The sequence below is a fragment of the Taudactylus pleione genome, unplaced genomic scaffold (genome assembly GCF_031769625.1).
Source record: "Taudactylus pleione unplaced genomic scaffold, aTauple2 ptg000977l, whole genome shotgun sequence".
Taxonomy (NCBI): Eukaryota; Metazoa; Chordata; class Amphibia; order Anura; family Myobatrachidae; genus Taudactylus; species Taudactylus pleione.
Genome location: NW_028285378.1, coordinates 1,488,446 through 1,514,548, shown reverse-complemented (window position 1 = coordinate 1,514,548; position 26,103 = coordinate 1,488,446). Strand labels below are relative to the sequence as shown.

At 43.2% G+C, this 26,103-nt stretch overlaps 1 protein-coding gene across 1 annotated transcript in view; it reads right to left on the bottom strand.

Moving 5' to 3' along the window:
- Nucleotides 1-26,103, bottom strand: part of PDIA5 (protein disulfide isomerase family A member 5) — a 168,362-nt gene that overhangs the window by 69,859 nt on the left and 72,400 nt on the right. Inside the window, exons 9-12 of the mRNA XM_088460758.1 lie at nt 17,169-17,260; nt 16,946-17,017; nt 15,956-16,092; nt 1,452-1,519 (exon numbers count right to left, since the gene is read on the bottom strand). Of these exons, the coding sequence (XP_088316884.1) occupies nt 1,452-1,519; nt 15,956-16,092; nt 16,946-17,017; nt 17,169-17,260 (369 nt within the window). The remainder of the gene's footprint in view (nt 1-1,451; nt 1,520-15,955; nt 16,093-16,945; nt 17,018-17,168; nt 17,261-26,103) is intronic.

Genomic DNA, 26,103 nt, shown 5'->3' with positions numbered 1-26,103 from the left:
TGTGGTCACACTGGAGGAATGAAGGCAAACTCTAGCTTGTATCCACAAGATACCAGATTCCATCCAAGTGTCTGGTCAAGTCTGCCGCCAAGTCTCCGAGAAGCGCTGGAGACGAGCACCCACCTTGGGACCCCCATGGTGAGATGGGAGCCCGTCAGGCCACGGGCTTTTCTGCTGGCTTGGGATCCACACGGCGGGCACTGACGCTCTGACGTCCTCTTGCGCGACCTCCTCGACATGCTGAAGATGAATCTCGAGGTCAACCCTAAAATCTCGCTAGAGCCCGAAATGAGCGAAAAAAAGGTCCTTTACATGAGCGACGTGGCAGAGGTGCTGACGAAGGTAGAAAAAAGTGTTCTTACCCCTGGTGGCCAGAAAGATCCACTTGTCCAACTCTCTACCAAATAAAATATCACCTGTGAAAGGAAGAGCTTCAACCGCCCGTTTAGATTCAGCGTCAGCTTGCCAAGCGCGAAGACAAAAGCCCGGCAAGCAGAGATTCTAGCACCTACGGCTCAGTTTAAGATCACCATGGGATTAGAACCACAGACTCCATCACCATATAGGAGCTGCCAACAGACTGAGCTATCTCAGCTTTCATTGCTTGAAAAATAAAAGTAAAAAATAGGGCTGGAGACAGCCCTATGTGCACCGGCTCTTCTCGGGCACATTCTAAAAACTGGGACTGATGGGGCACAGAGGGGGAGGAGCCAGTCACACTTTTAGATTCTTAAAGTGCTAGGCTCTACTCAATCCACCGTCTATACCATACTGTCAGAAGCTCCAGTGTCCCCTAGTGGATGAAAGAGAAAAGATACAATGTCAAATTAACAAATTACGATAATCAATACGATAAAGACATTTAGACTTGACATAACCATGGTAACAAAGAGCAAAGGTTAGAAGTATCATTTAGTCAGAACCATAGATTATAAATGAAACCGTACAAATAATATAAAACACAGAAATCCATGAGGAGTAGTGGGGCTAACATGGCACAGCATAGGGAAAGGAAGACATAACATATTAATTACCAGAGACAATTGGGGGATCATTCATACACATACGTGTCTCGTATCAAGTAGTGGTATAGAAACACCTCCAAATACACTGCTGGATAAGTTCTGAAAAAATATGTATAAAACTTCCCCACGTTTCTGAGAATTATTAACTGCACCTACCCAATCCATACGGACAGAAAAAGATAAAGTTAGAAACAACTGACAAGTGATTTGAAGATAAAGGATCAGATGCTATAAAGGTCAGGGAAAATAGAGGATGTGGGAGGAAATGGGGAGAGCAGATAAAGAATATGTAGATGGAGAATGAGGACTTCAGAGGGAGCAATTTTAGGATAAATAGAAGAGGCCAGAGATAAAAGCTGGGAAGACAATAACGGCAGAAGCGAAAGGCACAGAACATAAAAAATATAATTTGAATACAGTACTTACGCTTTCCACGTTCAGGGTTTCAGCTGCTTTCTCATAGTCCGGCTTCATTTTCTTACAATGTCCACACCCTGCGCAGAATGGAAGAGGCCAGTTACCATACACAAGAAAGCTTCCAAATATAGATTTCAATGACCTTTCAACATATGGGGTCATTTTACTGAACCGAACTCATCTGTGTCACATCAAACCACAAGGATGTTTTGAACCATAAGGATTTGCTCTGTTGATTGGTCCTCATAGTGCAGAAAACTTTGCTGCCTTCCCCACAATATGTCTAAGACTAGGCAAACCAAGAAGAGCCGGCAGTACTCAGGGCCTAATTCAGAGCCGGACGCTATTTGCGCTCGCTCGTTCAGAAAAAGGGGCCAGCTATTTAAATTGAGCGCTCGCTCTTTGCGGTCTGTTGACGCCTCTATGTCTGAGCGAGCGAACGAAACATGCGCTCGCTATTTTGTAAAGACGCCCCCTGGCCGCTCGCATCATACGTCATCTCCGCTATTTATTAGATTAATCGAGTACATTGAAAGGCGTCTGAACTGCTCGCAGTGCTTGTGGTTGGATTTTCCTACCGCAATCATGCGAACAGTTCAGGCTAAGAAACAACCAAGTGACGTGGTCGATGATGCTGCTTTGTTAATTATGCACACCCTTAAAACACCCGTTTTGACCGTTTGGCACGCCTGCGTTCGGATCTCCACTCTCCGTTTTCAAGCACCTTCCCCTGTTACCACCCACAAACGCCTCATCCTGTCACTCAAATTAGCAGGCACTCGCAATTTTGCGAACACACGTTTTCCGACCGCACTGACTGGTTGGCGCATGCGCATTACGACCCATACGCATGCGCAGATGTGCGAACATCGCTCGGAGCGAACGAGCGGCCGCTTACGAGCGGCTCTGAATCAGGCCCTCAGTCTCTGCAAAGAGAGTGCCGAGCACAGCACTCACATGGATTGATCAACATTCTGAGCACACTCTTGCTGGTCTCTAGCCAAGGTGATTGGAAGAGGAATATTTTTTTCTTTCTTTGGGTGAAATTCAATTGATTACGCGGTCCGGATCTCCCGTCTAAAGTGACGGGAGTTCGCGGGCCGCTATTGAATTGATACAGTTTTTCGCGCTGATCGCGCCCATAGAGGTCAGGTTTAGCCGCGTAAAGCAGCTAAACCCGACCAAAGTGCTGGGCGCGACCGCGAAAAGTGCTGTTTGGGCGCCCAAACAGGTCACTTTTCGCACATTTCAGCTCTCATCCCCCTGGGGCTGCGAGCTGAAATGTAGCGCTGGCAGCTGATCGCGCCCGAAAGGAGCAAGAATTGAATAGCTCCATCGGGCGCGATAGGGGCTGGAATCAATTGAATTCCGCCCTTTGTATGAGTTTTTTTTCCCTCTCTAAAATCACAGACGTCACATGATACGAGTTTGGGACTATAGATAGACAGTAATTAGATAGACACCAGATGTTAGTCAATAGTTATACAATGACAAAAGGTCGACAGGGACTAAAGTCAGACACACTAAAGTTTGACATGTAAAAAGGTCGACAGGTACAAAAGGTCGACAAGGTCAAAAGTTTGACAATTTTTCTTTCAAATTTTTTTCAGGGTTAGGCACTTATTGGAGGGTTAGGGTTAGGCACTTACTGGAGGGTTAGGGTTAGGCATTTACCTCCACGGTTTAGCACTTACCCAGACAGTTAGGATTAGGCACCAGGAGGAAGGGTTAGGATTAGGCACCAAGGGTAGGGTTAGGATGAAGATTAGGGCTAAAAAAAACAGTCAACCATTTGTGTGTCGAACTTTTGACCCTGTCGACCTTTTTACATGTCGAACTTTACTGTGTCTGACTTTTGTCCCTGTCGACCTAACTAATGACTGTCTAACATCTGGGGGTAAATTTACTAAGATGGGAGTTCTATTAAGAAGTGATGTTGCCCATAGCAACCAATCAGATTCTATTTCTCATTTAATTAGCACCTTCTAGAAGATAATACCTGGAATCTGATTGGTTGCTATGGGCAACATCACTTCTTAATAGAACTCCCATCTTAGTAAATGAACCCCCTGGTGTCTAATTACTGTCTATCTCTTATACCACACCCACATGAAACCAGGCTTTTAGGTTACAAATATATGCCTGGATGTGTATCCTCTGCACAAAACACACAGACAACTTTGTAAAAACAAGGTATTATGTGCTGCTGGAAAACCATGCCCCTTCCACTAAATACAGATGTGTCCTCATACATCTTTGCTGCAGTCGTGCTAAAAAGCCCCTCTTGGCGTGCCAGTTCCCATGACACTTTGCTAGCGCTGAGCATCTTTTTTGTCAAAAATGCATCTAAAAGGTGCCTATTCACTAGAAGACAGGCAAAAGACTGCACGATTACGACATTGTAATCGTGCAGTCGTTTGTCAGTGTGTGATGTGCGTACACTGAACAAGCAGGTGTTCAGTGTAGGCACAATCAATTATCTGCAAACATGCTGAACCTGACGTTATCGTCAGGTTGACCAGCATGTTTGCACAATGATAGATGTCTAAAAGACCAATTTTTTAAACAATCTGCGAACGATTATCGAACTATATCGTTAAATCACTCATTTTAATCATCTAGTGGATAGGCACCTTAAGTTGCAATGTGATGCGACTAGGACGCACCAGGAGACTGTGCTGATTAATTTGATATTCAACACTTGTATATCTGTGTGCGACTGAGTCTCTGAACCTGTATACGAAGTGCTATAATGCAGTGGCCGCAGCTCTTTCATTGCAAGTTCTGTTTTGCTTTATATACTGTAGGTGCACACAGATTTTCAAGTGTCGCATATCAATTAATCAGCACCACAGTCTGTTGGTGCATCCTAGTCATATCACATTGTGACTTTTCAACCAAAAAAATGCCTGAAGCTAGCAAAGTAACAGAACCTGGCGGCTCACTCCCGCCAGGCAAGTCGCGCTGCATGGCGTGTTGAGGCTAAATGTAGGACGACTCATTTGTATCTCTCTGGCTGTGGCTTCCTGCGCCTCCATTTCCCTTCTCACAAACTGACACTACCCCTGTTCTTACGAACATCATTCATCTCCTGGTATATTATATGCAGCTGAAAATCCATGCTCCTTCAGTTATGTAAAACACGCAGGCTGTGGCTTCCTGCTGCCTCCATTGCCCTCCTTACAAAATGACACTACCCCTGTCACATGTAGTGCTGTTATGCGTTATGTGCTGCTGCTCCTTCCACTATAAACTCTCAGTCTCAGTGTACAGAATTCTTGCGGTCTCAATTCCCCTCTTCCCATCATGACACTGCCCCTGTCAGATGCAGCCTGTCCTCACAAGCACATCACTCATCTCCTGATATACTCTGTGCTGCTGGGACTCCACTCCTTCTACTGTATAACTCCCTTCCACACATCATGAAACTATCCTGGTCACACTTATCTCTGGTCCGCCTGGGAAAATTTCCTTGCCACACAACACTGTGACGCGGCCGAACGTTGCTGAGATGATCTCATCTCCAAGCACCGGCTCTTCCTATGCAGTGAATGGGACCAGGGTCGTATCGACCTGGGTTACCCGTTCACATTGCCCTGCGAGCCGGGTTTAACACGTGTTCAACCCTTCTTGTGACCTGGCTTATTTCAACCTGTCCCTTTCACACTGCACACATGCCATAACCCGGGTTATTGCTTGTAGTGTTAAAGGGTATAAGTGAAATGATGGATGGGGGGTGCACGATGGGCTGCTATTCATGTGATAGGGTTCGGTTTGCGCTCCCCCATCTCATAATGTCATCCGGCAAAAAAAAAATTGGGGGGGATTACATGGATTGTGCTGTTGTGAGCATTCTTCTAACAACCTAACTGGCTACAGGTTCCCCCACACACTTCAAAACTTGAGAAATCCAGATAAGTGGGAGATGATAACAATAGGTTCTCGCACTCTCATAAAAACATCATAAACATGATAAAAATATAAACAACACAACAAATTAAATAGGTTATAATCAACAAATAGACAGGGAAACAATTTTTCCACTAAAGGTGCATACACACGGGACGATTTTCTCCCCGAACGAAATCGTCCAGTGTGTCCCCGGCAGGGGTGTGCTCAGTGCTGTTAATGACACTGAGCACAAACACTGAACGAAATCAAGAACAATTTCATTCAGTGCCAGGCTCCCTCCCTCATCCCCGAACATGTTCAACCTGACAATATCGTCAAGTTGGGCAGGAGGTTCGGGAGATGAACGGCAACTACCAACTACAAACGGGAGCGTGCACTGGTAGTTATCGTTCATCGTTTTGGGGCTGAAAGTGGACGATTTTTCGGACGACTGAATGATAACGACAACGTTATTGTTCAGTCATCCAAAAAATCAACTCGTGTGTACGCAACATAAAAGAAAGATGAGTAATTAAGCTGAGAGGCCCAGGAAAGCTGAACATGGGTGAAAGTTATAGGAATGATGACAAAAAGATTTAAAATGACAAGACTGAGCTCTTCTGACAGTCTCATGTAGGTCACTGCCTCCCACTGTGACAGTTACCTGAATCAGTCACTTCATCTTACAGGAAAATCTTTTATCATACAGAACTATCTGGCGGCAGAGAGCAGAACTAGTGGGGCGCCAAGAGTGTGAGGACCTCTGGAAATAGCATAATGTTGTGTGTTGTGAATACACCACTATCTCCAGCAGTTAACGGAGACACACAACTCCTAATATTTCCTAGACTGCTTTAGATGACTTTCATAGAGCCGACTCTAGGGTGGAATATCAGAAGTATAAATGTTGTTAATTTACAATTAGCATAATTATTGTTCCTCTGCAGCATTGGGGAAGGTGCGCTTCCTTAATCCCGCAGGAAGAGCAAGGAAGACTTTAATAATTCCATTCAATCTATTGTCTGTACAGAAACCGATCTAAAAACTGCAGCCACATGCCGTGCTAATCTCCAGCATGCCCATTTCCCAGAACAAAATGATGCTTTAAATCAATGAAATAAACAGTGTGTCCAATTTCAGAGGCTCCTCTTGGAGACGTGCAATTGCTGTAATATCATTTGTCACTTGTTGGTACAGCCGTGCTGCAGGTCACATCTCCGAGTACTGCTCCAATGCCCAACTTAATGATGGAGTACTTCAAGAGTGCAATACATGAGCAATTCACCTAGTTTACAACCCTTATTTGTAAAGATATTGTTTTTATTTGTTAAAGTCTTAAAGGGCCTTTATTCTACATTATTATTATACTACAGTATTATAACATTTCCCTACTTGATTGGAAGAGTCAAGTAAATGTTCCAACATTGTATTTATATTTGAGGGTGCTTATATGGGGTGCCGGACTGTAGATAGACAGTAATTAGTTAGACAATGTCTAGATCGACCCCAGTTGTTAGACAGTCAATAGATCGACAGGTACAAAAGGTCGACATGTAAGAAGGTCGACAGGTACATATGGCCGACTGGGTCAAAAGGTCAACATGAAAATGGTCGACACAAAAATGATCAACACTTTTTTTTTTTTTTTAGGGTTAGGCACTTAAGATGAGCCAGTGTCCAACGTCATTCCCTACCATCCAACGTCATTCCCTACCATCCAAGTGGGCATGGAGGGGGAATAAATCCATGTGGCGAGCGAAGCGAGCCACCATGCCCGCAGCGTGGCGAGCGCAGCGAGCCCGCAAGGGGCCGAATGGTATTTACGCAAAAAAACATTTTAAAAAATGTGTCGACCTTTTCCGCGTCGACCTTTTGCCCATGTCGACCTTTTGCCCATGTCGACCTTTTGCCCATGTCGACCTTTTGCCCATGTCGACCTTCTTGCATGTCGACCTTTAGTGTGTCGACCTTTTGTACCTGACGACCTTTTGTATCTGTCGATCTATTGACTGTCTAACAACTGGGCTAGATCTAGACATTGTCTAACTAATTTTTGTCTATCTCTTATACCACACCCCTTATATGCTGGCCAATAAATAGTAACCATATCCATTGCGGTGAAAGTGTTACATGAAAAGTATAAATTATGTTATTTTTCTTTAGTCACAAATGTATCAATATACCGCATTTTGTATGAGGGGGACATAATCATTTCAAACTACTTTCCTGGGTGACAAAATGAAGAGAAGAAAAGAGAAAAAGGGATCAGTGAAGTCTCTGAAAATGTTTTTATTTAGAGAGAACTAAATCTCAAAGCGCCACAGACTATGTGAGCGAATACTGCATCTTATAGGCTGAGCCTGGAGAAATCACAGCTTCTTCTATTAGATTATAGGATGATTACCTGACAGAGGACATTTCATTTCCACAATGGGCACTCCAAAACTCAGATCAAGAAAGAAACGATCAAGGGCAAAAAGAGGATTTACACAGGGGAAACTTTCAAATATCTTTCTACCTAAAATGTTGCATTGTAGACATTTTACACATGCCAGCTATCACTACTTAAGGGTCATTGTTAGGCTGCAGGCCTTTGGCTGCTTGGTGTATAAATTTATAAGTGCATAATTTAAAAGTGCACTTTACATTTTAGACTTAATTTTGCGTAATACCGTCATTATTAGATTATATCTACAGCTGATATTGACTGTGAATTGAAACCTCCTCTCTACTTGTCAGACAGGTACAGTAATCTAAATTCAAACATTGCTACAGAATATTTCATTCTGATGTATTTGCATAGTGTATTGCTTATTAGGTAATCCAAATTCAAACATTGCTGCTGAATATCTCATTCTGATGTATGTGTATAGGTTATTATTAGGTAATCCAAATTCAAACATTGCTGCAGAGCATCTCATTCTGATGTATTTGCATAGTGTATTGCTTATAATACCCCTTTTACACCGGAGCTAAAACCCGGGTTATTGCAGGGTTAACCTGGGCAGCTCCTTGGTGTAAAAGGGGTGAGGGTTGGATCACCGGGTCGAGTGACCTGACAATCCAACCCAGGTATATAGCAGGGTTTAACACAGGAGTAACCCGTGAAACCCTGCGTGTGTACGGCGCACTCCGGGTCTTGATGACCTGCAGTGCGCCGCATGCCGGCCGACTGGTCCGGCTTCAGTGGCGCTTGGAGATGACATCATCTCCAAGCGTCCACTTTCACGCCGGAAAAGCCGGGTCTATGCAGACCTGACTGCGGTGTGAGTCGGTGCCGGCTAAATTCCGGGTCTGATCCGGATAGGAACCCTGTTCCATCTCCGGGTCAGACCCGGAATTTTGGTGGAAAAGGGGTATTAGGTAAACCAAATTCAAACACTGCTGCAGAATATCTTATTCTGATGTATTTACATAATGTATTGATTAGGTAATGCAAATTCAAACATTGCTGCAGAATATCTCATTCTGATATATTTGCATAGTGTATTGATTAGGTAATGCAAATTCAAACATTGCTGCAGAATATCTCATTCTGATGTATGTGTATAGTGTATTGATTATTAGGTAATCCACATTCAAACATTGCTGCAGAGCATCTCATTTTGATGCATTTGTATACTGTATTGATTAGGTAATCCAAATGCAAACATTGCTGCAGAATATCTCATTCTGATGAATTTGCATAGTATATAGATAACTAGACCAAGTTATCCTGGACTCCTCCCTCTCTTTCAAACCACACATTCAGCACCTCTCACAGTCATTTCCATCTCAAAAATATTTCCAAGATCAGACCCCTTTCTCCCCCAGGATGCTACTAAAACCCTCATCCACGCACGAAAGTCAGCAATGACCTCCTTGCTGCCAAATCCAAGGGCCATTGCTCTGCTCATTCTCCTCGACCTCTCTGCTGCTTTTGACACTGTGGACCACCCTCTCCTCCTGCAAAATCTCTTTCACTCCCTTGGTCTACGTGACACTGCCCTCTCTCCTGGCTGTCGTCCTACCTCTCTGGACGTTTGACTCCTCTTTCCCCCCACTTCCACTAACAGTAGGTGTTCCCCAAGGTTCTGTTCTTGGACCTCTCCCATTCTCCCTCTATACATCTTGTCTACGTGAACTAATCAGCTTTTTTGACCTCCAATATCATCTCTATGATGATGATAGTCAGACCTACATTTTCTCCTCTGACCTCTCCCCCTCTCTCGTCACTCGTATCTCCAACTGTTTCTCCGCTACCTCTTCCTGGATGCCCCAGCGCTTTCTTAAACTTAATATGTCTGATCATCTTCCCACCCTCCCGAATAACCTCATTTCCCACAATTTCTTTATCAATTGATGGCACTCTAGCCCCAAAGTGTGCGGTCTTGGAGTTACCCTAGACTCCTCCCTCTCTTTCAATCCACACATGCAACACCTCTCACAGTCGTTTCCATCTCAAAAATATTTCCAAGATCAGACCCCTTTCTCCCTCAGGATACTATTAAAACCCTCATCCACTCACTGGTCTCCAGATTGGACTACTTTAACCGCCTCCTATTTCCCTGACTTCCACCTCTCTACACTCCAATCTGTCCTCAAAGCTGCTGCTCGGCTCATCTGCCTCTCCAAACGTTCTACATCTGCCTCCCCTTTCCTACAATCACTGGCTCCCCTTCAGAACCCAATTCAAGGTTCTTACACTCACTTACAAAGCTCTCACCCATTCCTCTCCAATTTACATCTCTGACCTCATCTCCCTTCACACTCCCATCCACCCTCTTCAAATGCAAGCCGCCTCCCCTGCCAACTGATTACTGTTCTCCCATTTCCACCTCCAAGATTTTGCCCATGCTGTTCCATACCTCTGGAACGCTCTGAGCCCCTCTCCGAATCAGACTCTCTCCAAACGCTTAAGACCCACTACTTCATCAAAGCCTTCCAGCTCTCATCCTAACCCGCTGCTGCAAGCTCCTTATTCTCTGTCTACCCAATCTGTGCCATGCTTATTTGTCTGACCCTTCCCATTAGAATGTAAACTCTCACGAGCAGGGCCCTTGTGCTTCTGCTTCCATTTAGTTTTCATCTACTCCTTACTCCCCACTAGGGCACCTAACACTTGGTTGCTTACACCCTGCTGCTTATTTGAGTATTAAGATCGCTAAGGCAGCAATGTATATAAGCCTTGTACTGCATTGTATTGTAATGTAATTTACTGGTTTCTTGTTCACTTATTTATGTAAGGTGATGCGGAACATTTGTGACGGCATATAAAAAAAAGAATTATAACTTTCCAGTTTGATGGGGAAAAGCCAGATTACAACTTTATCTCCAAATTTGGTGCTTGGTCCAGTACATGGCTATTATGAACATAGCATGAAATAAAGGATTTTCTGGTCTGACAACCTGACATAGTCACAATTAAATCTGCCACTATAAAAAAGATAACTGTGGATGTATCAATAGTGCAATAAACTACAAATTAGCATCTTACACCTTTTACAAAAAAAAAATGGTTCATCTTATTTTCCAATGCAAATACAAGTAGAATAGTAAAAAAAAAAAAAAAAAAAACTTTGCGCTTAATTGAAAAGAAAATGTTCTCCTGGATTTCAAAATACTTGTCCAACTCCAAAATGAGTGTTATGGTAAAACTTACCTTTGATAACTTTCTTTCTTCGAAGTCCATAGGGTCCACAGGGAGACATTGGGGTGTAGGTGGGACCTGGAGGACCGGACATCATCAGCAAAGCTTTTAAATCCCAGGATGCTCCGGTCCTTCCCCCTATACCCCGCCCACAGCCTGAGGATAGTTCAGTTTTGTTAACAAGCCCAAGGCAGGAGCAGGACAGGAGAGAAGGACTGGTACAATGAAGAGTTAACAAAGGTAAGTTTTACCATAACTCATTTGCTTCTTCAGGGCCCATAGGACTCCACAAGGAGACAATGGGGATGTCCCAAAGCAGTGTTTCAAGGGCAGGAACACTCCTGCGCTGATAGAAGAACCCTACGCATCCTGAGAGGCAAATGTATAAAAGGTATAAAACCTAAGAAAGTTGTGGCCGCCTTGCATAGCTGTTCAGCTGAGTCGCCACACCGGGCTGCCCACGAGGGGCCCACAGAGCGAGTAGAATGAGCAGGGACTGTAGTCGGCACAGGAAGGCCAGTAAGCCTGTGAGATAGTCATAGGAATCCATCTGGCCAGGGATGGTTTGTTAGCTGGCCATCTCTTCTTGTGTAATCCATATAGGACAAAGAGGGAGTCTGATTTCCTGATGGAAGTAGTATGGTCAACTTAGATCTTTAGAGCATGGACCACATCCAAAGAGGCCTCACCTGCCAAGAGGTCTGGTGAATTAAAGGCCAGAACCACAATTTCCGCATTCAGGTGGAAGCGAGAAACCACCTTGGAAAGGAAGGCTGGGCGTGTTCGAAGAACATCCCTATCCTGATGAAATATCAAAAAAGGGGAGCGGCATGGAAGAGTCCTTAAATCCGATACCCTACGGGCAGATGACGTCTGGGCCAAGCTGGAGCTATTAACAGAACTGTGCCTCCCTCCTGTGTGAATTTCCGAAGCACTCGAGGAAGCAGGGATATTGGAGGAAAGAGATATGCCAACTGGAAGGTCCATGTCCCCGACAAGGCGTCTATGAAGGCCGCGTCAGCTAACCGGAGATATTGTTGATGAGAAGGCGCTATAGGTACATGTAAGTAAGCATCCTGAATATCCAGGGATACCATAAAATCTCCAGGCTCCATAGCTAGGATAATAGAAGGGAGAGTTTCCATGTGAAACTTGGGCACCCTGATAAACTTGTTCAGATATTTGAGATTGAGGATAGGCCGATGAGACCCATTGAGCTTCTGAAGAAAGAAAAGGGTAGAGTAATAGCCCTTGGCCGTTGTGAGGAGGGGACCCAAATTATTAAACCTGAATTCAGTAAGGACTGAATGGCTTTGTGGAGCAGCAGGGCATTGGTTGAGTCCGATGGAGGTACTGTGCAAAAGAACTGTTGGGGGGGGTCGCCACAGGAAGGAGAGGGCGTATCCGTGGGAGACACTTCTCTTACCCAGGTATCTGACGTGCTTTGATGCCAAACCTGGGTGAATTGAAAAAGTCGACCTCCCACCCTGGGAGCATCCAGGGAGAGTCCTGCCCCGTCTGGCTGCAGGCTTGTCCGCAGACTTGGCAGGTGGATGTCTAGTAGCCTGTTTGGCCCTAGGCTTGGAGGCCTTGACTGATGTCTGTTGCCGTGGAAAGTTCTGACCCTTGGCTTTGCCTTGAGGGTAAAAGGAACGAAAGGATGACATCCTAGGTTTTGTATTATAGGTAGAGGACAGGAACGCTGTCTTGGAAACTGCCAAAGTAGTCACAATTTTATCTAGCTCTGGACCAAATAGGATGTCTCCAAATAAGGGAGAGAATCCAGAGCCCGGTTTGAGTCTGAACCCGCTTTCTAGGAACGGAGTCAAACAAAACGGCAGGCCACTACCGAAGTGGCAGATATCCTGAAGGCCATGAGAGCCGTATCTATAGCTGCCTCACCTAAGTAGGAGGCTGTATCCCTAATGTGAGATACATAGGACAGTTGCGCCCCCTTGAAGCATCAGGCGGAAGTGTTTCTTTTAGGGCAGGGGTCTTCAACCTTTGGCCCTGCAGCTGCTGTGGAACTACACATCCCAGCATTCCCTGCCACCATTTTGATATAACAGCATGCTAAAACTGTGGCAGGGCATCCTGGGATCTGTAGTTCCACAGCAGCTGGAGGGCCAAAGTTTGACCCATATTCTAGGTCCTCTGCCCAATTCTCAATGGCTTTCGCCATCCAGGCTGTAGCCCTAGCAGAACAAGTAATAGCTCCTGTAAGAGAGTAAATAGATTTATGACAAGCTTCTATACGTCTATCTGTAGTCTCCTTCAAGGAGGTAGAAGTATGAATGGGTAACGTGACATATTTAACCAAACTAGTTACATGAGAAATAACTGGCGGGGGAATTTTCCAAATAGTGCAATCAATAAGCTGGTAGAGGGTAAAAGGAAATGAACCGTTTTGGAATTTGAAACCTTTTACCAGGCATATTCCATGCTTCACTCATGTGATCAGATAGCTGGTCTGATTGAGGGAACTCTGAAAAACCTACCTTTTGTCATTTAAAAAGTGCATTCTTTTTTTTAGGAGCGGGTTTATCCTCTTCTATTTGTAAAATGGATTTTTACAGCTCTGACAAGAGCAGGCATATCTAGTTTAGAAGGAGGCTCCTCTTCTCCAGAGACAGAGTGAGGGAGGTCTGCGTCTTCTGCCTCCCCAGATGATAAGTCAGAATCAGATAACTGAGTGGACTGGGAGGATAACAGAGCACGTTTAGAGGTTTTAGTAAGTAAAGGCTTTTCCCTTTCTGGTATTTGCTGGAAGGCTGTAGAGGTAGCCAAACTCTGTACTGAGTAGAGAGCATGCCTACCCATGGAGGAGGCAAAGGATTTGCAGGGAGTACCTGCTGTGGCCATCACACAGGGGCGCCAATACGGGGACCGCTCTCTGTTCAGTAATTTTTGCCAGCATCTGTGAAAAGGCCGCCCAGGGTGGGTCCTGAGGGAGAGACACCGGACCTGGGGCTGTGTAACAATTCGAGGAGAAGTTACAGGACAACAGAATATGGGCAGGATCCTGACGCTTTTTTTTATTCTTACCCCTGCCAGAATTAGTAATGATACAGTGCAGTGAACACCCTGCAGTATGTGAAATATGGCACAATGTAGTGTGCAGTCGAGCTATATATGACCCAATATAATATTCAACAGCGCTATATATGGCAGCATGTAGTACCCAACAGAGCTATATATGGCACAAGGTAATGTGCAACAACGCAATATATATAGCACAATATAGTGTGCAAATGCGCTACTGGTGGACCCCCTGGAGTGACAGCGCTATATATGGTACAAGGTAGTGTGCAACAGCGCTACATATGACACCAGGAAGCGTGCAACCGCATTCGATATGGCACAATGTAGTGTGCAATGCGGTATGAAGTATGTGGTAGCCCTAACAAGTGTGAAGTACAATGACCCTCTATACCTTAGTATGACAAGGCATAGCAGAAGAAAAGGATAGTTATAACTGACAGTATAAAAAAACGGAGATTAGCGCTAGCACAAGTCACATACAAATCAGAAAAGAACATTACATGTCTGCAATGAGCACAATCATCACCTACACAGACCGCAGTGGCTGGTAGGATATAGCGCTGTATAACCTGGCTCTTGAGAGAGGTATACAGGGAGAAGGGACCCAGCGATTCCCAGGGACTGCTTGCCTAAAATGGCTGCCGTGCGTGTCTGAGGGGGCGGATGGTGAGGGAGGAGCAGGGCAGGGAACCCCAGGACCGCAGTGGAATGGTGCCCTGAGCTGGGGAAGGGGCAGAGAGAGCGCCTTATCCCCTGGCTGATGTTAACCACCAGGTCCCCTGGCCTTAATAATATGTCTCTGCGCCAGTATGTTAATGATCCGGTGGTCTAGTGGAGTAGTGGGCGAGCCAGTGTCCACATCAGCGCATCCGGTCTGTCTCCTGAGACCGGAGGCAAGACTGCACTAATATGTGGGTCCCTGTGAACGCCTTACCTGTCCCCTGGATTCCGGGCTGCAGTCTGGGGGTCCAGGGAGCCTACTAGCTAGTCCCCCTCGGATCCACGCCGGGAGTACCTAAGCGCAGGCTTGGTGTCACGGCACCGCAGAGGGGTTGCAGCACAGACGTCCGGAGGACAGACTGGTGCTGCTCACCCTTCTGGTAGAAATAAAAATTAAATAAAATCAAAAAAATAAAAGCTTGGGATGCATAAGGCAGCCCCCTGTTCTAATGGTGGTCCAGCTCCTTGCCGGGCACCAACGAAACTGAAGTGCCATCAGGCTGTGTGCGGGGTATAAGGGGAAGGACAAAAGCATCCTGGGATTGAAAAGCTTTGCTATTGGTGTCCGGTCCTCCTGGTCCCACGTACACAACAATGTCTCCCTGTGGACCTTGAAGAAGAAATACCACATATATGCTGGAAATGTAATAGCCTGCGAGATTCAGGCATAGGCGCCATTCCGTCAAGTCTGCCCTATGTTTTAAAATAGCAATAATATAAGAGGCAAAATCAGATTGGTTTTGCCTTTTAAATTGTTACCGGGCAGACTCGCACCGATGCCGGCATCTTACAGGCTATAATATTTCTCTCCCAGTGTAGTAAATTCAATAAAACATTATGCATCCTTGTGTACCTCTCCAAATTGGTGCAGAAAAAATAAAGATATATAGATTCCAACATCATCACTCCCCCTTTCCAGTAGACTCTTACTAGAGCAAGATGACAAAGCATTTATTCATATATCTTGACATTTCCATTCTCCCTAGTAGTAAAACAGCTCCAGACTGTATTCATTATATCTTCCACTGTGACAAAGCCCTCAGAGGTACTCACCACGCGAAGGCTGCCATTTTGTGGGCGGAGCCAGTAAGCAAACTATCAATTTGCTAACAACTAGTGAAATCACTGAGACTGCCTGATTAACATTAACATTTATTGGTTCCCAGCTACAAAATGGTGGCTACCCCTGCATGCAGTTGACAGGTACATCTTAAGTGCATAAAGAACTTACATGGAGCATAGAACATAACAAGCACAGATGGATGATCTTTCACAAACTGGTCGAAATCAGCATCTGTCAGGTGATGGACCGCACTTTCTTGCTCCGCCCACGCCACCTCCGGAGCTTCCGGGGCTTGGGGCTGAGGGCTGAAATCAAAGAGAGACCACATGACAATACAGACTTAGGGTAACATCCATTATGTAGCTAGTGACAGGTATATATTTAGGTTTATCACAAGTGTCTGAATGCAGAGAGCAGTAATGTGTCCTCTTATTGAGAGGAGTATGGTTACAATCCTGGCTAAAAAGTCAGTAAATAAATTTGCTGCATATATGCTACGGTATAAAACATTGAAGAACATTTCAGTTACATAAAAATCCATAATGGTGGAGAGTGAGGATTGTGTCTGCACAGTGTCTATGGTGACTGGATTTACGCTCAAGAGATTGGATGGTGGTTTTACAATAAGAAGCTGGACGTTTAAATGTCAGAGCCACAGTGTGGTCGGGATCTGATGGCATATTAAACATGTGGTGAAACATTAGAATCAGACGTGCACTACTACTGTGATATGAAACAGCCTGTAAATCTGTGACTAACAGGAACCCCCCCCAAAAAAGACACAGAAGTAACAGTAACCGATTGATACAGTATCCATATAGAATAAACAAGGTATACACTGCTACACCCTCTGTCAAGGACAGGACAATACTGTGAGCCCCTTCCTAATGGACAGGACCACACAGTATAGAGCCTTCCTGATGGACAGGACAGAAATGTACACAATGCTCGCTGGCTACTCTATCTGCTCCTTATGGGTCTACAGAAGCCTCTTGCATGAGGTGCTATAAAGACTGTCTGACTCATCACAACACACCTGAGTACCCTGCTGAATGGGGTATAGCTGTACATTACAATACTCTGATACACATGATAAAGCGCTAACCAATAAAGCGTCAGTGGTGGGGCTCAGAACTCTGCGCACATTACACTACTTACTTCTTCAACCAGTCTGCAATGTCCTTGGCTGTTGCTCCATATTTCTCAAAATTGAACATATATTTTCCTTTCCTGGAGAAAAAAAAGATTACAAATACCAAAGAAAACACTTCAGTAGCATAAAAGAAAAGCATGAATAACAGTGACAGCCGAAATCAATGCACACAGTACATGATCTCACCCTAGGGCATAGTGAGAAAAACAGAGACTTTGGGATACTCACTCAAAGTACAGAATGGTGGGATAACCCTTCACATTGTACTGCTCCTTCAGTCTCTCAAACTCTGGAGGATAAACATTCATCCCAGCGAGGACCTGACCGGAAGGGGGGAATCTTATTAGTAGGAAAACATCCATTTCATACTAATACTAAAGTAACCACAGATATACTGAAGAGATTCTTCCATTCACATTGTCATCATATATGGCGGCACAAGTATTCTGTAGCGCTGTACACAGTGGATGAAATATGTAAATTTACATAGTTCTTTGGCTAGCAGAGGGGACAGTTTTAGACCAGTCCCCAATTTTACTTATATACATAATTACTGTCTGCAGGTTACATAATTGGGTAGATACCACAGAAGGAGATCTAGCCCTGCTCGCAAGCCCAATAGAATTAGAGTGGATGTGTTTGGACACACATGAGAGGAGAGCAGAGTTGAGTAATGCAGATTTGAAATGTTAGGAGGAGGGGTGATAGATTTGTGTGATAAGAGAAGTTTGGGGGTGCGCTTCAAGGCTAGGCAAGTGTCTGATTGAGCGAAAGAGGAATCCTGGATCTGAATAGGTGATCAGGAAGGACCGAAGGCAGCAGTCATTGGAAGAGTGAATAGGGAAGTAGTATAGGTGAGTATTGCTGGGAAAGCAGCACTCTGTGTGGTCTCCTCTCTGTGCATACATGCTGGGCACAAGGACATATAGTCTGCAAGGAGGTGCTACCTCTGACCCGATACTGCACATGTGTAATCTGTAACCATCTTCTACTTTACTGTATAAAGTGATAAAGTGCTGTGTAGACACATAGTACTTCACTCCTGGGGTAAGACATCTAATACCTGCATTTACCACTGTTTGATACAACTGCTGCATTACCTCTAGTTACTGCTATTAACCCCTGCATTATCACTGTGTTCCTGCATACCCTGAACCTGCTGTTTACTTCAATAAAACCAGCATCCTGGTTAAGGACTCTCTGTGTGGTGGGACAGTCACTTTCACATCTGTTGTGACCATCATCCCAATAGGCTTTTGAAGGTGAGAGGAGTATCTGTGTTGCACTAAAACTGTTGTGTTGGTCTTCAAACACAATCATATTAAACTAAATCTGTAGTTAAAAATCAAAGTGATTTTACAGCACGATAAGGTCTTAAGATATCAACTACCATATATTATTAACAGGCACCACTCTATGTTCTTCTGATAACTACATGTATTCAGTTACTTGTCTGTGTGATGTATCAGAGAATGACTCTATAAAAGAAAAAAAGCAACCAGCAAATCAGAATAAATGCAAAATGTAAATTTATATATGATAAAGAGGAAAGGGCTCAGAGACTGCTAGAGGAGGATGGAATTGATAACTTGGTTTTGATAAGTTGTATTATTGATTACTTACCATCTGTTCTGTGATACCATGTGCATTTTACCTTATATAAATGTAGTTTATTGCATTTATTTTGATATGTAGGCCGCTTTTTTCATATTGACAATTGGATGCTTATGAGCTGATGAACTCCCTTTCTCTGTATTTGGATATATATATATATATATATATATATATATATATATATATCCACATACATTCTACCTCCGTGCGCTACATGTCGTTTTAAACATAAAACGTGAGCGCCGAGCTTCTTTCTGTGCGACATTTTATCTTCAAATGCGTCTTATTTGTAAAGTGCGAATATGACACAAGCAGCATCTGCTGATTAAAATGATAAGCAGCATGCCTATATTCTGTGTGTGACTGCGGGTGTATCTGCATGCAAAATGCTACGTTACAGAGTCAGTGGCTGTGACACTATAACGTACCATTTTGAATGCAGATACACCCGCAGTCGCACACAGAATATAGGCATGCTTTTAATCAGCAGATGCTGCTTGTGTCCTATTCGCATCAAATTTGGAGGTAAAAAGTAGCAAGAAACACGAAAAAATGCTCGGCGCTACCAAGTCACGCCACGGCATGGCATGGCGTGACTAGAAGGGCTGTTTAACCAGCAAGGTAGTAAGTTCCATGCAGACAAATGTGTGTGTATAAATATATATATATATATATATATAAATCGAAGGAATAAGGCACTCACCAGGCTTCAAACAAAAATAGATTTCTTTTTATTTCAACTCACAACCATATGTGTCAACGTTTCGGTCCACCAGGACCTTTGTCAAGACCCAACAAAAGAGAACTGCACAGATGCCACCAAAGACCATAACCCCCTTCCCCACAGAGCCAGTTTAAATACACTCCATAATTGTCAATGCATTACACCTGGGACACCAGGCCAGTGCACACCAGAAATGACATAAGAAACTAATGAATATCATTATCATAGATGCCACCCATCTCACCATTTTATGGGTCACATCCACTGCACCTAGCCGACTAACCTGTCAGTGAATGATGGACACAAGGACACTACAGTGTCCAAAACCACGCTACTGAACTCAATTTATACAGCGAAACCGGACGTACCATGCATTCCACCTCGTGGAACGCACAGTACCCGGAAGTCGTGCAGGATCTCGAGCGACTATAGGCACTGCTGAACTATCCACACCAGCACAGCATGCTGGCCGCTGTGGACATCCAGTGTATCGGCAGGCAACTTAAGCGCATTAGTGGGCAGTGACACATGACCAGTAACCCATCATATCTACTATCCAGCAAAACTGCTGACAGGCATTGTGACAATTTAGCTGTGCATTAAACCGGCTCTATTGGAACACATTTACAGTCTCAGTGTGTGGACCAATTAAACCCATTAATATACTAAAGGCAAAAAAACAACATTAACATTGAATCAAAGACTTAAAAAATAAAATTAAAAACAACATGTGCAAAACACAAAACACCCAAAAGTAAGTAAAATGTAAACATAAATAAACAAATGACTCATCAATGTAATTACTCAAGTATGCTCAAATGTAGATTCCGTAAACACAGGCTCTACTCAAGAGCACAAGACCAAAAAATAAAATATACACTATATCTCCCTACCTATCTCTTGCCAACACTGTATCTAATCAACCAATAGAGATTCATATAATGAACCGTAATCACCGCAAGAATATATTGTACGGATGGTGTTCATTTAATCCGCGGGGAGAAACGGTGTCCAAGTAAAAAATCCAGCGTGCCTCGTATTTTTTTAGTAACAATTCCCTTCTCTTTGTGGTTTGGGGACGTGATCAAACAACATACAGCGTAATGTTGAGAGTGGATGACTCAATTCAACAAAATGTTTTGCCACAGGTTTATCTGAAATGGAACTTTGCAATGCCGCACGTATGGAAGATCGATGTTTTGCCATCCTCTCTTTGAAACATCTAGTCATCATCCCGACGTTATATAGCCCACACTGGCAAATGAGAATATAAACTACGTAGTCCATAGTGCACAATAGCTTATGCTTGATTTGCATCTTTTTACCACTGTGCGGATGTTAAAAACTTTTGCCAGCTGTCATTGACCTGCACGTGATGCAATTCGCACACTTGAAGCAACCCGGGTTAGCACAAGCTAGCCAATGCGTTTGATTAGTACCTGGTTGTCTTGTAGGTCATAACAATAGTTGTCATAGACTCGGGCCTCTCCTGTAGGCCATCAATGGGGGTTTCTTACTGACTTTATCAAAAGCTTTGTCAGTGGATATTATACTACAATGCCTTTGGATTGCTTTGTTGGTCCATTGTGCTTATAAATCGTACGTAGTGGTATAGTGGGATCTAGGACTGTCTTAGTGGTAGCTTGGGCATGTCTGAGTCGGGCCTTCTTCAAACATCTACGGATGGTCTCTGGCTTACACCCTCTCTCATAGAACCGTCCACTCATTTCTTCAAGTTGTCTCTCCATATTATCTGTTAGTGTGTTGTTACGGAGTACTCACATAAATTGCGAGATTGGGAGGCTCTCCTTGAGGATAGTTGGATGGTGGCTAGAGGAGTGCAATAATTTATTGCAGTCGGTGCTTTTACAATATAGTGTAGAGTGCAATTGATTATTCTTAAAAAAGATTGTGACATCGAGAAAATTAATTGCTTCCTTTTCAAGTTGAGCCGTAAAGCGTATTGGGCTATCAAGCACATTGAGGCTGCTAACCATCGCATGGAATTCAGCTTCGGTACCATTCCAAATTAAGAAAAGATCATCGATATAATGTTTGTAATATCTGATCTTATTCCCAAAAATGCTCAAAAGATATTTACGCTCATAGTGATCCATATACATGTTCGCGTAGGATGGAGCCAGGTTCGATCCCATTACCGTCCCCGCCTGCATATAGTAGTCACTCCCATATGCAAAATGTTTTTTTTCGCAAAACCAATTCAGCCAACTCAAGCAAAAGCGTAATAGGGGGTCCATTATGCATACCAGTATTCAACGTGGATTTCAAGACCTCCAGACCCGCATCATGGGATATGACCGTGTACAATGATGTAACGTCCATCGTAGCCAGCCACATATCACTTATCAGGTCATCTAATGGCAATGTTTTATCAAGAAAATCAGCCGTATCTCGGATATAACTACCCATTCCAGTGACATATGGCTGCAAAAAGCGATCGATGAGCATCGCAAGCGGTTGTAATATAGATCCCTTCGCCGAGATAATCGGACGCTCAGGCGGATCTACCAGTGACTTATGCACTTTCGGTAGTAGATATATAATTGGACAAATGGGATATTCCACTTTTAAGAAGGAAGCTATCACATCATCCAACCACCTATGATGGACCGCCAGATCAATCACGGCATCAACTTGTTTTTTAATATCATGCATGGGGTTGCGAATCACTTTCAGGTAGGTGCTACTGTCATCCAGTTGGCGGCGCACATCACAGTCATAAGCCGACCAATCCTGGATGACCACGGCACCCCCCTTATCCACCTGTCTTATTAAGATATCAGCATTACATATAAGTGCCTGTAGCGCTTGCCTTTGAGCTTGATTTAAATTGTTGTATCTCTTATCATCAAATCCTGCTCAACCATGTTCTGATGCTGGAATTGGAAGTCTGCGGGTCAAATGTACTCGGTGCCCGAAATACTGACTGTGTCAGGGGACCATTGTCTTCAGAGAAAAATTTGCGCGACCTAAACTTGTGTCCGAACTTATACTGATCTATAGACCAATTAAATCGATCATGTTTTACTGTGGGTACAAATAGTCCCAGAGACAGTACCTCAGTTTCTGCTGGAGACAAGGGCTTACTGGAGAGGTTTATATATAGGTACTAATTCTTTTGGCATCCCCATCCTCGCCTTTTTGTTCGCGCTCCCTCTCCTAATGGGGTACCTAGATCGGTGTCTAACGTAGGGACCGCTATCTCCCTGTGGCCTCTCCCTAAAGAAAGGAACCCCACTAGGTGGCTTATGCCCACCTATCTCACTCTCTTAGTTGGATTAAGAGGAAGATGTATCGTAGCGTAACGGTGCCCGTTCACCGTTACTAACTTCTTATGTTTAAAGGTCACAAGATCCTGTTGGTATGTTTTAATATTTTCTTGCAATTTATTAAGCCAACTGGTATTAGTGTCCCCGCTTAACGTAAACAAATTACTAGCATTAAATAGGCGGATATCGTCCCTGATTTTAGTCAGTTCGCTCCCCACCTACTGGAAGACTAGCAATATAAGGTCCAATTAACACTTATTAAGGACGGCGGACCATTTAGTGCAAAACGACAAGCTGTTCCTCCCAACAGTGGGGACATTATTGACCCGAAACCCCCTAGGAATTCTTTTGCTCCTGTAATAATCGGACAGAAACTGTCCGTGCAAAGTCAGGTCAATCTCCCTCCTTTTTATTCTAAGAAGCTTATGATATAAATCTGTGCACAATTCGTCGGGGAGTTTTGCAAACTCAATATGATCGAAAAGAACCTTTTCTGCAACGTCAGTCAGGGAAATAAGGGTGCTCTGTGCCATATCAACAGCTGCCTAATCAGGTACATGCGCAAATTCTGTAGACATAATCTAGACGGAACAGGAAACATGTAACGAACACCTCCGCTAAATAATTGCAGAACTGTAGGCTGGAATAGCCTGGCTGGAATTGCGCTATATCAGAAGTGCACAAATCAAAAGTGCAATTTAAGATTAATATTGGCGTCAGACCGGCGTTATTAATTATATCTACTGCTGCTTCTGCTGGTGAATTGACGCATCCTCTTTTTTCTTGTCATCACCAGGTAATGGACTACAAGTCTCAGACTTTTGCTATACTGAATATATATTGTATCCAGAAAAAAGAAGAAAAAGTAGGCTCTTTTTGTGGGGCACTCTTATATTTTATTAAATTATTAAAATTGTAACTTTTATTATAGTCCTTTAAAATAATTCCCAAAATACATATACAAAACAAACAACACAAACAACATATATCGAGTCAAAATTGATGTGTTACTATGTTTCTATATGCGTGTTCTGGAAACTGAATCAGATTCTAAAGCATATACAAAGGTATGGCGTCTGATACGCTCTACAGGGATCTAATAGATCTAGAACCCTGAGTCCTTATCTCTTTAATCAGTAGTTTAATTTCACATGAGCACACTTGTAACACAGTATAGGAAAAAGGGCGAAAATATAATAAATAATGACATAGAACACTCAGTGTTCGTAAAGCTCAGATATACAACCCTGTATTGGGTACACTAGGTAAATATTTTGATATCTGAAGATGCCATGTATGCGTTGTCTGCACGACACTATCTGGCGTAGTCAGTATAATATCATTGTGCACGGCGCTATTTTAGCATTGTTTACATCTGCCGTGTTACTACACACTGTTAAAGTCTTTATATAATAAATGCGCACAAATACAAATAAATATTTTTAAAGACTTCATATATTCAGTGATGACAGACGAGTCTTGTGGACATCAAAAAGTAGATAACATACAGCGCTCATGAGGATTGAATACTGATCAATTAAAACCAGATGAAGTGCACTGAATAATAAAACTTATTGTTTTAATGTTATAAATAAAATTGATCACACATAAATCTTTAAAACAATCTGTAATAACATGAACCAGGTATACAGGTGGAAAAAATGTCAGAGATGGTAGTCTCTAGGACTCCTGGGGTGACAGTGGCAAGATATTAAATATTCCAATTGGATATGTCTCTAACCAACTCACGATGATAGGGATCCAAAGTATAATGGAGCAGCTTCACGCTCTTGTTCTGTCCCTTGGAGTGGTGAAACACGGCAGTCCAAAAGGTGGTTTAGAGGCGGCTGTAATAGTCCAACTGTCCCTTGGTGATTGCCCAAACATGTGATGTATGGTCCATGGAGTCTGTTCCAAATTGAGAGCTGACGCTGAGTCAATAATCCAGATGTATCCTTGAAGTTGAGGGGGTGCTCAAAACACTAACGCGTTTCGCTGGGTAACCCCCAGCTTTATCAAAGGTGATTCTCTATTTGGATAGTGGGGATATTTATATGGAGTCAAAATGGCCCCTAATTGCCCACACATGAAAATAATTGCACTTCATCATCAAACTAAAATATAATAATAAATGCATCCTACTTTCAATATTAAAATCTACTAGTGAGACAAACCTTCCAGAGACATATATAGAAACTGAATGTATAATAGAGGTAATTTTACTCCGGGCTTACCCGTCTGTACATATTGTCATGCCGATCACGTGGTATCAACATGAGACCACGTGATAATGGCAATCGCGTGGTCACATGATCTCCACGCAGACAAGGGCAGTGTGCCAAGTCCGGCGTCAACACACATCGTGAGAAGCGGAAGACCGACTCCGCGATCCTCCGCCAGCACACTTGTCACGTGCCGGTGATGACCAGTGAACAACTGCGAACACTGACGTCACACTCCAGCGTCTTCCACCCCCAAATCTCCCCGCAATCCGCAAGTTCAACCCGTCACATGATTAGTCTAATACACGTGATCGTCATGTTGTTATGATGAATGCCCTTCACAAAAATGGCGGATATTGTGACATTAGCCACATATAATGATTAAGTTATACTAAGGAGATAGAAAAAAGGATTACTTGTTATCGCTTAAATATAGTCTATGACTAATATTCCACATATTGTATCTAATTGCCAATCGTATTGTGACTAAGTCATAGAACTATCACAAAGTTATATTATTTGCCCTTATTAAAAATGGCGGATTTACTATCATATAATCATACCATTTGAGATATAAATAAAAAAGGCTTTACATTGTCCCTTGAATGTGATCCTAACAATACACAATGTGTTACAATAATTAATTTAGACTGCTCAAAACTAGATGTTTCTTTTAGTCAAATATCAAAGGGAACTTGCATTGAGACAAGAAAGGTATATTCATCTCCTAATGAGATACTAACAAATACAAAAGCTTCAAAATACAAAACTGGTACATCATATAACCATTGTGATACATGACTGCTGAACTAGATCGAATATACTCTACCCCTCTAGGTTAAATTAACAATATGTGCTACATTTGAAAAAAGTGGGGGGGCACTAGTTCATAAAAACCAAGATAGAGAAAAGCCACATAAGATCTAATAGAGTAACGATTATAAATCGCTGAAAAGGAGTGTGATATATATCTAAACCAATTGGTTATGTTCTAAGTGTATTGCATAAAAAAGAGTGAAGATATTATTTATAGAACATTTAACTCCACAGATTCGTTTAAACCATTTGGATGTAGTGTATCTAGTTTAAACATCCCAAAAATTTCTTGGATGCAAAGATGTTTAAATCTATCACCCCCTCTTTTAGTAACAGGTATATATTCTAGACCCGTAACAGTCAGACAGGTTGGATCTCCTTTGTGTTTTTCAGCATAGTGTTTAAATACACTATGATTAAGGTTTTTACTGCGAATATTTCTGTGATGTTCCATGAATATGACTTTCATTTTCCGCGTGGTCCTCCCTACATAACGT